The 14,324-nt window shown below is 37.0% G+C and overlaps 1 protein-coding gene across 3 annotated transcripts in view; it reads left to right on the plus strand.

Annotated features, from left to right (window-relative positions):
* Positions 1 to 14,324, plus strand: part of LOC127853262 (mitogen-activated protein kinase kinase kinase 7-interacting protein 3 homolog) — a 38,116-nt gene that overhangs the window by 15,772 nt on the left and 8,020 nt on the right. For 2 of the 3 annotated variants that reach the window (XM_052387610.1, XM_052387609.1), the window contains exons 4-7: positions 1,178 to 1,329; positions 2,422 to 2,518; positions 4,966 to 5,187; positions 12,801 to 13,004. In XM_052387610.1, the coding sequence (XP_052243570.1) occupies positions 1,178 to 1,329; positions 2,422 to 2,518; positions 4,966 to 5,187; positions 12,801 to 13,004 (675 nt within the window). The remainder of the gene's footprint in view (positions 1 to 1,177; positions 1,330 to 2,421; positions 2,519 to 4,965; positions 5,188 to 12,800; positions 13,005 to 14,324) is intronic. The other variant, XM_052387611.1, reaches the window with a different exon arrangement.

Here is a 14,324-nt window from a genome sequence, read left to right on the forward strand (position 1 = left end):
CAAGAATAACATTTAAAACAAAAGGAAAAAAAGGTAACCTCAGCAGGTTTTATTAGGCTCCAGGGAAAGGGGCCTTAGTCTTCATTTACATGTAGGGGAAAAATAGCAAGTGAAAACATAATTTTGGGAAAACATTCTGTGAAACTGATAGGGAAGGAAATTTGATGAAGTTTTTTTTTTTTTTGGTGGGGGGGGGGGGGGGGCTCTGCTTGAAGTTAAAGAAATGTTCTATGAGGATTTAAACTATATTTCGTTACAACTAGAAAATTAAAAAAGCTTTTATAACATGATCATGTATGTAAACCTGTTGTGTACCATTCATCAAGCTGTTTTTACAAGGAAGAGTTTCAGTTTATTTTAATGTAGCTTGAATAAGCTCAGTACATGTAATGTAGGGTATTTAATCAGGAAGTGTATGGTGTACACATGTATTGCTTTGTATATGCTATTGCTTTATTCTCAACTACAGTGTCTTGTGTCAGTACTACATGTATTTAGGTTATGATACATGTAGGCAGGGCCCTGGTTTGGCGGTTTTGGGGGCCAAAATTGGGCCCCATTCCCATCTTAAAATAGTATACTTTTTTCTACTATTTCAGCTAAAAATTCCCCCTCCAATTTTTTTTTTTATATACCTATGTTGCCAGCTGGTATTGTGCTATTAACCTTTGATTAAATGTATATTTATGTAAATTACATTAAAATATAGCAATTTTAAGTGTTGAATGGTTGGCGAAAACATCGTCTAAAACTCCCCTTTTGGCCAAAAACAACGTGAAATTCCTCCCTCTAAGGGCCCCGGCCCCAATCCCCCAAAGTGTAGCAAGGGCCCTGGTAGGTAAGCTGGTTTCAGAGAATGATGAAATGTTTACATACATGTACATCTGCTCCTCTTTATGTACCTTATTTACAAAGTCAAGAAAGAAGTTACGCTCCAATTAAGATTAAACAATGTGGCAATTAGAAAAAGCTTATAAGCCATAATTGATGTGAACAGCATTGAAAATAGTAATATGTTCATGTGGTCTTTATTGTTGAATTTGTCCTGGGCAATTTTTAAGATACATGTAGCTATGGTCATATACAAGTACATGTGTTAAATGGCTGTTGTGAATACCGTTGTAAGAGTTAACAGCAGACCAGCTTATGTTCATCATGCAAGTATTTGGTGTTGCAGCGTTGCTGTCCCATCAAACATCGCGTGTGGAGAAGCTGATGTTTGACCTTCAGCACGCTGAAGAGCGGCTGGGGCACCTGAAAGGGGATGTCACCAATCTGGAGCGGCTGTCCATTGAACGCAAACGACAAAAATCAAATGTGTTTCCTTCGGTAGGTGTTTTCATATTAATTCTAACTGTGTATGTATGAAAGAACCGTGTTTCTAGAATGAGCAATAAATATCACTTAGATAATTTGATATCACTTGTAATTAAAGGCGTCTGTATCATAAGACAATAATGCTGGACTAGTGATCCAGATAATTCTTGGCAGTTCGATGATGAATGTGAAATTCTTCCAGATTTTATGTGGTTCAATGTTCAGTCCCTCAAGAGCAGTTACCTCAAAGTTACCTCAAATAGTGTGTATCATCATAGAATATGTTTCAAGGAGAAAAAACAACAACAATGAATTGCTACAATCACTCGACAATCACATATTTGAAAGTTGGGTATCATGCCTAGGGTGATTCTTCATGTAATTCTTTATTGATGTTGTTCTGTGCTTATATTCAACAACATCAATCATACATGTATGTATGCTGTTTTTCAATGAGTCTATTGCTCTATAAAAATGCCTTGTTTCCTGTGTGCATACTTAAGTTATTCTTATTAGATCTAATACTGGTATGATGATAATGTTATTGTTTATAAAGTACATGTATCTAATGTTCGTAATATTTTATACAGATTTATTCTTAAAGTCACTGTCTGATAATCTGATTTGTCCCCATACTTTTCATATCCATGCTATTGTGCTCAGGGTTTTTTATCTGATTTTTGGGAAAGGGCCTGGCCTTTATTGAGGGGAAAAAAAATTGCGCGAAATGCCGGATTTTGGGGGGAAAAATCGCGCGCAACGCTGGATTTTGGGGAAAATAAGGAATGTCTTAAAATAATCGATTTAACATATTTTGCTGTTCAACAAAACAAATTCAATGCAACAAATGATATAATAATGCAATATGTCATATTTTCTACACTGGACCAGGTTAACATTTGTATTTAAAGTTAATATATTTTATTTATTTATTTTTATGGGACAAAAATGAAGTCTGGGGGAAAATTTACCTGCTGAGGGGAGAAAAATCCAAGGGGAAAGGGCCGAATGTTGGCGGGTCCAAAAGAAGGAAAAAAAGCCCTGTTGCATACAGTCAATGCTCCTGTAATATACTGTTCTGAATGTGCCTGTTATGTTTTGCAGTCTGTAGACTTAGCCAGGCTGAGAAGTGATAATCTTCAACTACAGACAGACATTCAAGTGATGACTAGAGAAATAGACCTTTTCAACAATGGACAAAGTACATTTTATTAGCTTGGCTGTTTTTTGAGAAAACCCAATGCTATTGTCATAGCCAGCTCTTCGTCTGCCGTCCGCCGTAGGCGTCGTGCTAAAACCTTAACATTGGCCATAACTTTTTAAATATTGAAGATAGCAATTTGATATTTGGCATGCATGTGTATCTCATGGAGCTGCACATTTTGAGTGTTAAAATTTCAAGATGAACATCATCCTTCAAGGTCTAGGGTCGGAAAAACAAAGTCAAGGGAAGTAATAAGCTTTAAATGGACATAGTTATCTGACCTGCCCACGTATATATTTTTGTTAAATAAATCAAAGCGTCGCAGTAGGCGGCATTGTGTTTCTGACAAACACATTGTGGTATAAGGTCAACGTCAAGGTCATCCTTCAAGGTCCACGGTAAAAAATACACATTTATTTTAAAGGGAAGTAATAAGTTTTAAAGGGAGATAATTATTCAATATTGAACATGGCCACTTTATATATTTGGCATGCATGTGTATCTCATGGAGCTGCACATTTTGAGTGGTGAATCTACAGTCACAGTAGTGGCTTTTAATTATTTGCTACTAAAAATATAGATTTGTTAGAGACAATTTTTATGTCCCCCACTATAGTAGTGGGGGACATATTGTTTTTGCCCTGTCTGTCTGTTGGTCTGTCTGTTGGTCTGTTTGCGCCAACTTTAACATTTTGCAATAACTTTTGCTATATTGAAGATAGCACCTTCATATTTCGCATGCATGTGTATCTCATGAAGCTGCACATTTTGAGTGGTGAAAGGTCAAGGTCAAGGTCATCCTTCAAGGTCAGAGGTCAAATATATGTGGCCAAAATTGCTCATTTTATGAAGACTTTTGCAATATTGAAGATAGCAACTTGATATTTGGCATGCATGTGTATCCCATGGAGCTGCACATTTTGAGTGGTGAAATGTCAAGGTCAAGGTCATCCTTCAAGGTCAGAGGTCAAATATATGTGGCCCAAATCGCTTATTTTATAAATACTTCTGCAATATTGAAGATAGCAACTTGATATTTGGTATGCATGTGCATCTCATGGAGCTGCACATTTTGAGTGGTGAAAGGTCAAGGTCAAGGTCATCCTTCAAGGTCAGAGGTCAAATATATGTGGCCCAAATCGCTTATCTTATGAATACTTTTGCAATATTGAAGATAGCAACTTGATATTTGGCATGCATGTGTATCTCATGGAGCTGCACATTTTGAGTGGTGAAAGGTCAAGGTTAAGGTCATCCTTCACAAGGTCAAGGTCATCCTACAAGGTCAAACATCATATAGGGGGACATTGTGTTTCACAAACACATCTTGTTTTCAAGGGAAGTAATATATATAATTATAAATGTCTTATTATATATTTCCTTACCAAGAATTGAAGTTCTTTTCACAGTTACTGTACAGATTTATTATTTTGATTATTTATAACTCCATAGATACATGATAAACTCTGGCAATGATCTCTTTGATTAACCACAGGCCTTGGTTGTCAGTGATGACTGACTTGGTCAATTTTGACTGTCTCCAGGGAAGTAATAAGCTTTAAAGGGAGATGATTTCTATACCTGCCAAATGATAAATAGAAATTTTATTTCAAAGTGGCGCAGTAGGGGGCATTGTGTTTCTGACTAACACATCTCCTGTTGGGTCACTAGGTCAAAGTTCAAGGTCACTGTGACCTCTAAAAAAAAATAACAACAAATCTGACAAGCTTTTGCAGTCGAGCGTGATTGATGGCGTGCGAATTCTTAAGAGAAACAACATTATCTTAAAGTGAATGTGTCTGGGTTTCATCTTATCAGACTATAATCTGTCATGCAATTTTATCATAAATGATCAAATCTTCACCATTACAAGATAACATGATGCATGTAACTTCTTTAAACCTTCCTCATAGGTCAAGGTCAAAGTCAGATTTTGTCATAAAATACTTGTCCAGAGTGTTAACTTTGTTATTTCATAAAAGAGTTTAAAATAACTTACTACAAATTACTACATATGGAGACAGTGTGTCCAGTGTAGTACAAATGGATTTAATAAAATATTAACAAGGTACGTTTGGTCCAATTGTGTTTTTGCTTTAGGGCAGATGCTATTTTCAACGAACAAAATCTATTTTGCAGTTAAATCAATTAAACAAGTAATTGTCAACATTTCTGAATATATTATGCTTAACAACTTATTTGCTTTGTTAACTTACAGGTTGAAGCTTTCACAGATTGATGAATGTAACAAAATATCTAAGACTATATATGAAGTTCCAAAATCTGAAAGAAATGGTATATGCGGACATAATTGCCAAAGCAGAGCATTATAAATTGTCCCAGCATTATAAATTGTAATGTAATTCTTTTTGTACTGCTTATACATAGATCTTACAACATAATCCATCACTACATATCAATTGACATTACTGTGTATCCTTCAGCTCCATTGGGTGTGCTAGATCCCCTAGAACAACAGAACTTCTACAAGAACATGAACACTGGTCAGCGCGGCTCCATCTACGCCAGCACCAGCCCCGTCAGTGTTCCCAGCATGCAGGTGTCAAGGGTGACCACTAGTGTGAACTCTGTTGTCACTCCTTCTAGGCTCCCACCTGAAATCCCCCCTCAGCTGCCTCCTAGGGACCCTCCACGTACTCACGAATGTAAGTGTTCACATGGTTGTTTTCATAACACTCAGATTGGACTTAAAAATACCTGAACATTTCAACAACATTAGTTTTTTCTACGCGCTATTTTGCAGGGAGTATAATAAGAAAAATTAATAATGTCATGTTAAAATAAAAAGAATGTATTGCTGAAACAAAAAAAAGGTTCTTTTTTCTTGCTTTTAGATTTTACTTCTTGTTCAATTTTTTTTTTTACTCCTGGGGTGGTATTCCAGAAGCAACTTAAGTTAAATTTTATTCTTATCCTTAAATTGGGAAATTTTCTTAAGTGTTTCATTTCATTTTGCAATAGATTGGCATCAAGATACACATTTAAATGACATCATTGTGCTAATTTTATTTTAGGAATACAAAAAAAAACATGTGTTTCCTTATTTAGTTAAGAAATGCAAAACATTGCAATTTTGAACTTAAGTGAAATTATTTAAGAAATGACTTAAGATGTTTCTGGAATACCACCCCTGAGGACAAAGTCTCATTGTGAGCAATTGTGGTCATAAGTCTGTGTCCAGGTTCTTCAGCCATAGTGTGTGTTTTGTCAACCTACTTACGTATACATAAGCTTGTGTTATGAAGTCCTATTTAACTACTGGGTGGATATTTCTAAAACTTACACAGTGTGATTACCTTCCTAAAGAAAGGAACATTGACTGGAATGTGTTTTGGCAGAATTATGGCTCAGTGTGTGTTTTTCAACTATAGAATACATATACCCCTGAAGGCCGAAGCTTGTATTTTTTACTTCTCTTTATCTACTGGGTGATTTCTTTCAAACTTCCACAGTTGAATGACCTTAATGTGTTGATTCTTGTAAAGAAAGGAATTTTAGCAGAATTGTGGTTCTTTTTGTTGAGGTCACTGGGGTCAAGGTTTGTTTTTTTAAGCTCATGTGAGTACAAAGTGCCTACCGTAATTACTCTATGTTTTCGGACACTCCAAGTTTTCGGACACCCCTTATTTTAGCAAAAATAATTATTTTTCGTGACTCTTAATTTTCGGACACACGAGTTTTTGTCCATAATTAATGTCTCTAAGTTTACGGACAGTATATTTACCGGGCTATTTTACCAAATTTCGGTCCTGTTTTCAATATTTAATGACACTTCGATCATGGGGTTTTACAACCAGATAAACATCATAAAACATGGCAGATGCATGCCTGAGGGCAACGGACCATTACATTTGCGTTATTGGGTAAATAACCTTGTAAACAGGTATTAAACAATTGTTTTGCCTGATAGCATAAGCGTTATGACAATTACTAGGATAGAGCCAATTAACAGTTCGATTATCTACCGCAATGGCATTCTCCTAGCAGAGTGGTCGTTCGTGCCTCAACATGATTGTAATGAACCGCAGTGTAAGAGAGTGCCGCAATGGTACTACCCCTTCTAAGTAAAATAACTGTGACAAATACTAAACGCTTCAAAGTATGATGCACCCTAATGCAAGTTTTAAGAACAATGGAAGGTGTTAGACAAAAATTATCAGAAATTAACAAACAAAGAATTCATAGTTTGCTTTTTTATTGCGTTAATTACAGGTTCATATTAGCGAGTATCGGTACATCACATGCCCATCTTTGAACTCGTTGGTCGGTCAAAATACAACCTTGTAGTAACTTTCTGTCAAATAAATTAAGCATTTAAAATGCAGTGCAAATATATATAACTGTAATTTATACTATACGGCATGGTATTTTACAAGCCAGTGCTATTATCGGCAGTCGTTGATACAATTGAGGCTATTTTCGGACACTTGAACTTTCGATTCTTAAGTTTTCCGACACCTGTATTTTGGGAATATTTGTCGTATCTAAGTTTTCGGACACGATTTTTTAAAATTATTTTTAAGTGTCCAAAAAGATAGAGTAATTACGGTAATGTGAGTTTTTGTGATCATGCTATGGCCATCATTCATTGTTGAGTGGTGTACATTGTTAATTTTTAGCTGGTTGCCAATCTTTAGTCCACATTTTTCATCTTATCTTGATAAAGCTTGGGCAGAATGTTTATATGAACATTATCTGAGCCAAGTTCATATCTGAGTTAGGTGCGTTCAAAAGCAAGGTCGAAGTTTAAATCTTAGAAAAATCTTATAACCACTCTACTGGACACATTTTAGTCTTGATTAAACTTGTTCAGAATGTTTATTTCTACAATGTCTAGTCCCAGTTGGAATCTGGTTAAAAAACTAGTTGAATCAAGTTGAATCATAATTAAAAGCCCTATTACCATTCTAGATGACACATTAATGACTCAACTTTGTTGAAACTTCATCAGAGTGTTTATCTTGATATTTTCTCCGCTAAGGTAAGATCTGGGTCACTTGCATCCAATAACTAGGTCATCAGGTGGAATCTTTGAAAACCCTTAAAAACCCTTGTCACCACTATTGAGACCACAATAATGACTAAATATTGATGAAACTTGGTCTGAATGTCGATCTTGACATTACATATGCCTAGTTTGAATCTGGGGCATGTGCATTTATAAATAAGTTCATTATGTCAAGTCTTCAAAAAGCCTTGTAACAAATCTAGTAATACATTTAGCTTATGTAACATGTGAAACCACTCTCATTTATATTTAATATGTGATTGAAGCAGTTGCCCATTTTACTGCAATCTTTATACCCCCACAAACGAAGTTTTTGGGGGTATATAGGAGTGAACTTGTCTGTCGGTCCGTCTGTCTGTCGGTCTGTATTAAGTGTCCGCTCTCTAATTCAAGTAGTTTTCATCCGATCTTCACCAAACTTGGTCAGAAGTTGTATCTACATGATGTCTAGGCCAAGTTCGAACATGGGCCTTGCCGGGTCAAAAACTAGGTCATGGGGTCACTTAGTGCATTTTAAACACGCAGCATGTTGTCCGCTCTCTATTTCAAGTAGTTTTCATCTGATCTTTACCAAACTTGGTCAGAAGTTGGATCTAGATGATCTTAAGGCCAAGTTCGAACATGGGCCTTGCCGGGTCAAAAACAAGGTCACGGGGTCACTTAGTGCGTTTTAAACATTCAGCATGTTGTCCGCTCTCTAATTCAAGTAGTTTTCATCCGATCTTTACCAAACTTGGTCAGAAGTTGTATCTAGATGATCTTAAGACCAAGTTCGAACATGGGCCTTGCCGGGTCAAAAACTAGGTCACCGGGTCACTTAGTGCGTTTTAAATATTCAGCATGTTGTCCGCTCTCTAATTCAAGTAGTTTTCATCCGATCTTTACCAAACTTGGTCAGAAGTTGTATCTAGATGATCTTAAGGCCAAGTTCGAACATGGGCCTTGCCGTGTCAAAAACTAGGTCATGGGGTCACTTAGTGCATTTTAAACATTGAGCATTGTGTCCGCTCTCTATTTCAAGTAGTTTAAATCCGATCTTCACCACACTTGGTCAGAAGTTGTAACTAGATGATGTGTAGGTCAAGTTCGAACATGGGCCATGCTGGGTCAAAAACTAGGTCATGTGGTCACTAAGTGTGTTTTAAACCTCACCATGTTGTCCGCTCTCTAATTCAAGTAGTTTTTATCGAATCTTCATCAAAATTGGTCAGAAGTTGTATCTTGATAATGTCTAGGGCAAGTTTGAATATGGTCATGGCGGGTCAAAAACAAGGTCACGGGTCACTTAGTGCGTTTTAAACATCACAATGTTGTCCGCTCTCTAATTCAAGTAGTTTTTATCCAATCTTCACCAATCTTGGTCAGAAGTTGTATCTAGATGATGTCTAGGTCAAGTTTGAATATGGGTCATGCTGGGTCAAAAAATAGGTCACGGGGTATCTTAGTGCATTTTAAACCTCATCATGTTGTCCGCTCTCTAGTTCAAGTAGTTTTCATCCAATCCTCACCAAACTTGGTCACAAGTTTTATCTAAATGATCTCTAGGACAAGTGTGAACATGGGCCATTCCGGGCCTAAAACTAGGGCACGGGGTCACTTAGTGCGTTTTTTAGCTCATCTATTTTTTGAAAAAAAAAAAAGAGCTATTGTCATCACCTTGGCGTCAGCGTCGGCGTCCGGTTAAGTTTTGCGTTAAGGTCCACTTTTTTCCTAAAGTATCAAAGCCATTGCTTTAATACTTGCAGCACTTACTAACTATTGTTAGGGTCCGTGCAGGCAAAGTAATGTAACTCTGGCTTGCATTTTGACAGAATTATGTGCCCTTTTTATTATGCCCCCCTTCGAAGAAGAGGGGGTATATTGCTTTGCTCATGTCGGTTGGTCGGTCGGTTGGTCCACCAGGTGGTTGTCAGACGATAACTCAAGAACGCTTGGGCCTAGGATCATGAAACTTCATAGGTACATTGATCATGACTTGCAGATGAACCCTAATGATTTTGAGGTCACTAGGTCAAAGGTCAAGGTCACGGTGACCCGAAATAGTTAAATGGTTTCCGGATGATAACTCAAGAACGCATACGCCTAGGATCATGAAACATCATGGGTAGATTGATCATGACTCGCAGATGACCCCTATTGATTTTGAGGTCACTAGGTCAAAGGTCGCGGTGACCCGAAATAGTAAAATGATTTTCGGATGATAATTCAAGAACGCATATGCCTAGGATCATGAAACTGTATAGGTAGATTGATCATGACTCGCGGATGACCCCTATTGATTTTCAGGTCACTGGGTCAAAGGTCAAGGTCACGGTGACCCGAAATAGTAAAATGATTTTCGGATGATAACTCAAGAACGCATATGCCTAGGATCATGAAACTTCATAGGTAGATTGATCATGACTCGCAGATGACCCCTATTGATTTTGAGGTCACAAGGTCAAAGGTCAAGGTCACGGTGACCCGAAATAGTAAAATGATTTTCGGATGATAACTCAAGAACGCTTTTGCCTAGGATCATGACACTTCATAGGTACATTGATCGTGACTTGCAGATGACCCCTTTTGATTTTCAGGTCACTAGGTCAAAGGTCAAGGTCACAGTGACAAAAGTCGTATTCACACAATGGCTGCCAGTACAACGGACAGCCCATATGGTGGGCATGCATGTTTTACAAACAGCCCTTGTTCTTAGAAAATTGAAAATTAGGTTAAGTTTTGTGTTTAGGTTCACTTTTTTCCTAAATTATCAAAGCCATTGCTTTCATACTTGCAACACTTACTAACTATGGTAAGGGGACTGTGCAGGCAAAGTTATGTAACTCTGACTGGCATTTTGACAGAATTATGGGCCCTTTATACTTGAAAATTTGGTGAAGTTTTGTGTTTTGGTCCACTTTACCCCTAAAGTATCATAGATATTGCTTTAATACTTGGAACACTCGCAAACTATCATAAGGGGACAGTAAAAGTCATTTTTGCCGTATTATGGCTTTTTTTTACTTAGTAACTTTGAATATATGGTTACATTTTGTGTTTAGATTCACTTTACTTCAAAAGTATCAAGGCTATTGCTTTAAACTTTTAATACTTTCATGCTATCATGAGGGTACTGTACCTGGCAAGTTGAATTTTACCTTGACCTTTGAATGACCTTGACTCTCAAGGTCTAATGATTAAATTTTGCTTAAATTGTCATAACTTCTTTATTTATGATTAGATTCGATTGATACTTTGACAAAACAACTCTTACCTGACATACCACCATTGACTCCATCCAAAGGTCATCCTTCAAGGTCAAATGTCAAATATATGGCGTCTGTCCGTCCGAAAACTTTAACATTAGCCATAACTTTTTTAATATTGAAGATAGCAACTTGATATTTGGCATGCATGTGTATCTCATGAAGCTACACATTTTGAGTGGTGGAAGTTCAAGATCAAGGTAATCCTTCAAGGTCATCCTTCAAGGTCAAAAAAATAAAATAATTCAAAGCGGCGTTCTCATGAAGCTGCACATTTTGAGTGGTGGAAGTTCAAGGTCATCCTTCAAGGTCAAGGTCATCCTTCAAGGTCAAAAAACAAATGAAAAATTTCAAAGCGTCATTATCATGAAGCTGCACATTTTGAGTGTTGGAAGTTCAAGGTCAAGGTCATTCTTCAAGGTCAAGGTCATCCTTCAAGCTCAAAGGTTAAAAAATTCAAAGCGGCGTTATCATGAAAGTGCACATTTTGAGTGGTGTAGGTTCAAGGTCAAGGTCATCCTTCAAGGTCAAGGTCATCCTTCAAGGTCAAAGGTCAAACAAAAAAACAAAAAATCAAAGCGGCGTAATCATGAAGCTGCACATTTTGAGTGGTGGAAGTTCAAGGTCAAGGTCATCCTTTAAGGTAAAAAAAAAAATAATAAAAAAAATTCAAAGCCGCGTTCTCATGAAGCTGCACATTTTGAGTGGTGGAAGGTCAAGGCAAGGTCAAAGGTAAAAAAAATCAAAAAAAATTCAAAGTGGCGTTCTCATGAAGCTGCACATTTTGAGTGGTGGAAGGTCAAGGTCATTCTTCAAGGTCAAGGTCATCCTTCAAGGTCAAAGGTCAAAAAAATATTAATTTCAAAGCGACGTTACCATGAAGCTGCACATTTTGAGTGGTGGAAGTTCAAGGTCATCCTTCAAGGTCAAGGTCATCCTTCAAGGTCAAAGGTCAAAAAAATTATTTCAAAGCGGCATTTTCATAAAGCTGCACATTTTGAGTGGTGGAAGTTCAAGGTCAAGGTCATCCTTCAAGGTCAAAGGAAAAAAAAAAAAATAATAATAATTTCAAAGCGGCGCAATAGGGGGCATTGTGTTTCTGACAAAAACATCTCTTGTTTTTTTTCAAACATGGTTAAAAAACACAAATATTTATTTTTATTATTTTATTTTTGAAATACCGTCAACCATCCCACCCAACAATCCCCCCCCCAAAAAAATTATTAATGTAATAAATGACCACACCCCCACACTAAACACCCCTCTCCACTCCACCCATCCATCCTTTGTGATTGAAATTGAGAAAGGTCCCTACACCTTTAAAAAGAAAAAATAGATGAGCGGTCTGCACCCGCAAGGCCTTAACATTCAGCATGGTGTTCGCTCTCTAATTCAAGTAGTTTACATCAGATCTTCACCAAACTTGGTCAGAAGTTTTATGGAGATGACCTTAAGGCCAAGTTAGAACATGGGCCTTTCTGGGTCAAAAACTAGGTCAAGGGGTCACTTAGTGCGTTTTAAAAATTGAGCATGGTGTCCGCTGTTTTTTGTGAAGATGACATGCAAAATATTATGTGTCAATGCTGCATGTGGGGGTATTCGTCACATCTGTGACAAAGCTCTAGTTTTCATGATAGTACAGTTTACTCTTACTGTCATTATTATTAGAGGTTCGATAGTTTTAATGCCCTCCTTCGTAGAAGGCTGCATAAAGCAGACCTATTATACTTCTATGGCAAATTACCTGTCTCAGACATAACTTTGCCACTTCTATATTATTCTCTATTGGCAATGTTATTGACATTGAGCTCAACACGTGGCTAACAAATATCTTGTAATGAAGAAAACATTTAGCCAAATATGCCCAAAATTTTTAAGCCAAATGTGTTAGTTTGAATTCACTGGCTTAAGAATTCAAATAATTTTTTCCAATTACAATCTACTGCAAAGCAGTATGCATGTTGCATGAATAAATGTACACACACGTGACTGGTTTATCTTACAGTGCCTCCCCCCCTCCCTCCCCGTCTTTCAGTCGTGCCTCCCAGTCCCCAGGCACAGGCCCCAGTCACCTCCGGGGACCTGGACGCGGACGGAGAGCAGTGGAGCTGCTCAGCCTGCACCTTCCTCAACTACCCGGCGCTCAACAAGTGTGAGGTGTGCGAGATGCCCCGGATGTCCCCCCTGATGAGCCCACGTGGCGGGGAAGGTAGTCTCAGACTCCTAGATGTTGGCCCTCATGTTCATACTGACCAGTGTTACTGTCACCACTAACACGTGTGATGTTTTCACAGACGATGCTTTGGGTGCATTTTCAGTCATGAGTGGACAATGAAAGAAACTTATGTAAATCTTTAGAAATGGAGACATTAATGGCAGATTTATTTTATGCTGTAGGTGCTCAACTAATATGATTATTAACTTAATTTTGAAACAGACATCAGTTGTTTTTTTAATTGTCCTTGGCTATAGCAGGCTTTAATGGATTGGGCAAAATAATGTCTCTCTACAACGATACGTACATCCAAAACATGTATTTTAGATAATATTCAGGTGCTTTTATGTTTGTTTCTTTCATTGTCCATGGCTACATTAATTGCTTATTTCTATTTGGAATTTGCTCATTCTGTCATTGTAACTTTTTTCAAATAAGTTCATTAAGTTTTTCTCAGTATTGTTCAAGACATTTTCATTATCATCTTAAATAAAGATAATGAAAATTACTACCGGTAATTCATGCATAAAACATGATTAACTGGTTTAAGCAATTTATCCATATGTTATTGTTAAATAAGCATGATTCTAATCCAGGGCTATAGATAACAAGCGTATTTGCGTTATTACGCAATTAAAATAACCAAAAACATAATTAAATTCAAAATAAAGAGTAAAAAAAACGCGAATACAAATTAAATAATGTAATTCCCATAAAAAAACTTGCATCACGAAACGCAATTCTTACAAACAACGGGGGTATTTTTAGACTGGTTATTTTCGGTACAAAAATGTATCGGATAGTTTATTTGCCGTCCCATAAAGAAAAGAAGGCAGTTTTTCCAGCGGTTATCAATCTTTGGGGTATTATTGTAATTATTCGTAGACCAGTCCGATTTCTACTTTCATTTTCAAGGTATTCAACTCAAAATGTCCCGAAAACGTGGTGCATCGCTTTGAACAGCCTTAACTTCATCAATTGTGCAGCGATTTTCACGAACTGGGTCATGAACTTTGATAAGAAATTCAGTAATTGTTTGTTGTTATGTATAGGTACCTTTTTGAATTCTATTTTTATAATAAATAAAGTAACCCTAGTAGATTTTTATTATTAGCTCATCTATTTATTTTTTTTAAATTATGAGCTATTGTCATCACCTTGGCGTCTGCGTCAGTGTCGGCGTCCGGTTAAGTTTTTCGTCTAGGTCCATTTTATTCCTTAAGTATCAAAGCTATTGCTTTCATACTTGCAACACTTACTAACTATCATAAGGGGACTGTGCAGGCAAAGTTATGTAACTCTGACTGGCATTTT

This window comes from Dreissena polymorpha, chromosome 12 (assembly GCF_020536995.1).
Source record: "Dreissena polymorpha isolate Duluth1 chromosome 12, UMN_Dpol_1.0, whole genome shotgun sequence".
NCBI lineage: Eukaryota > Metazoa > Mollusca > Bivalvia > Myida > Dreissenidae > Dreissena > Dreissena polymorpha.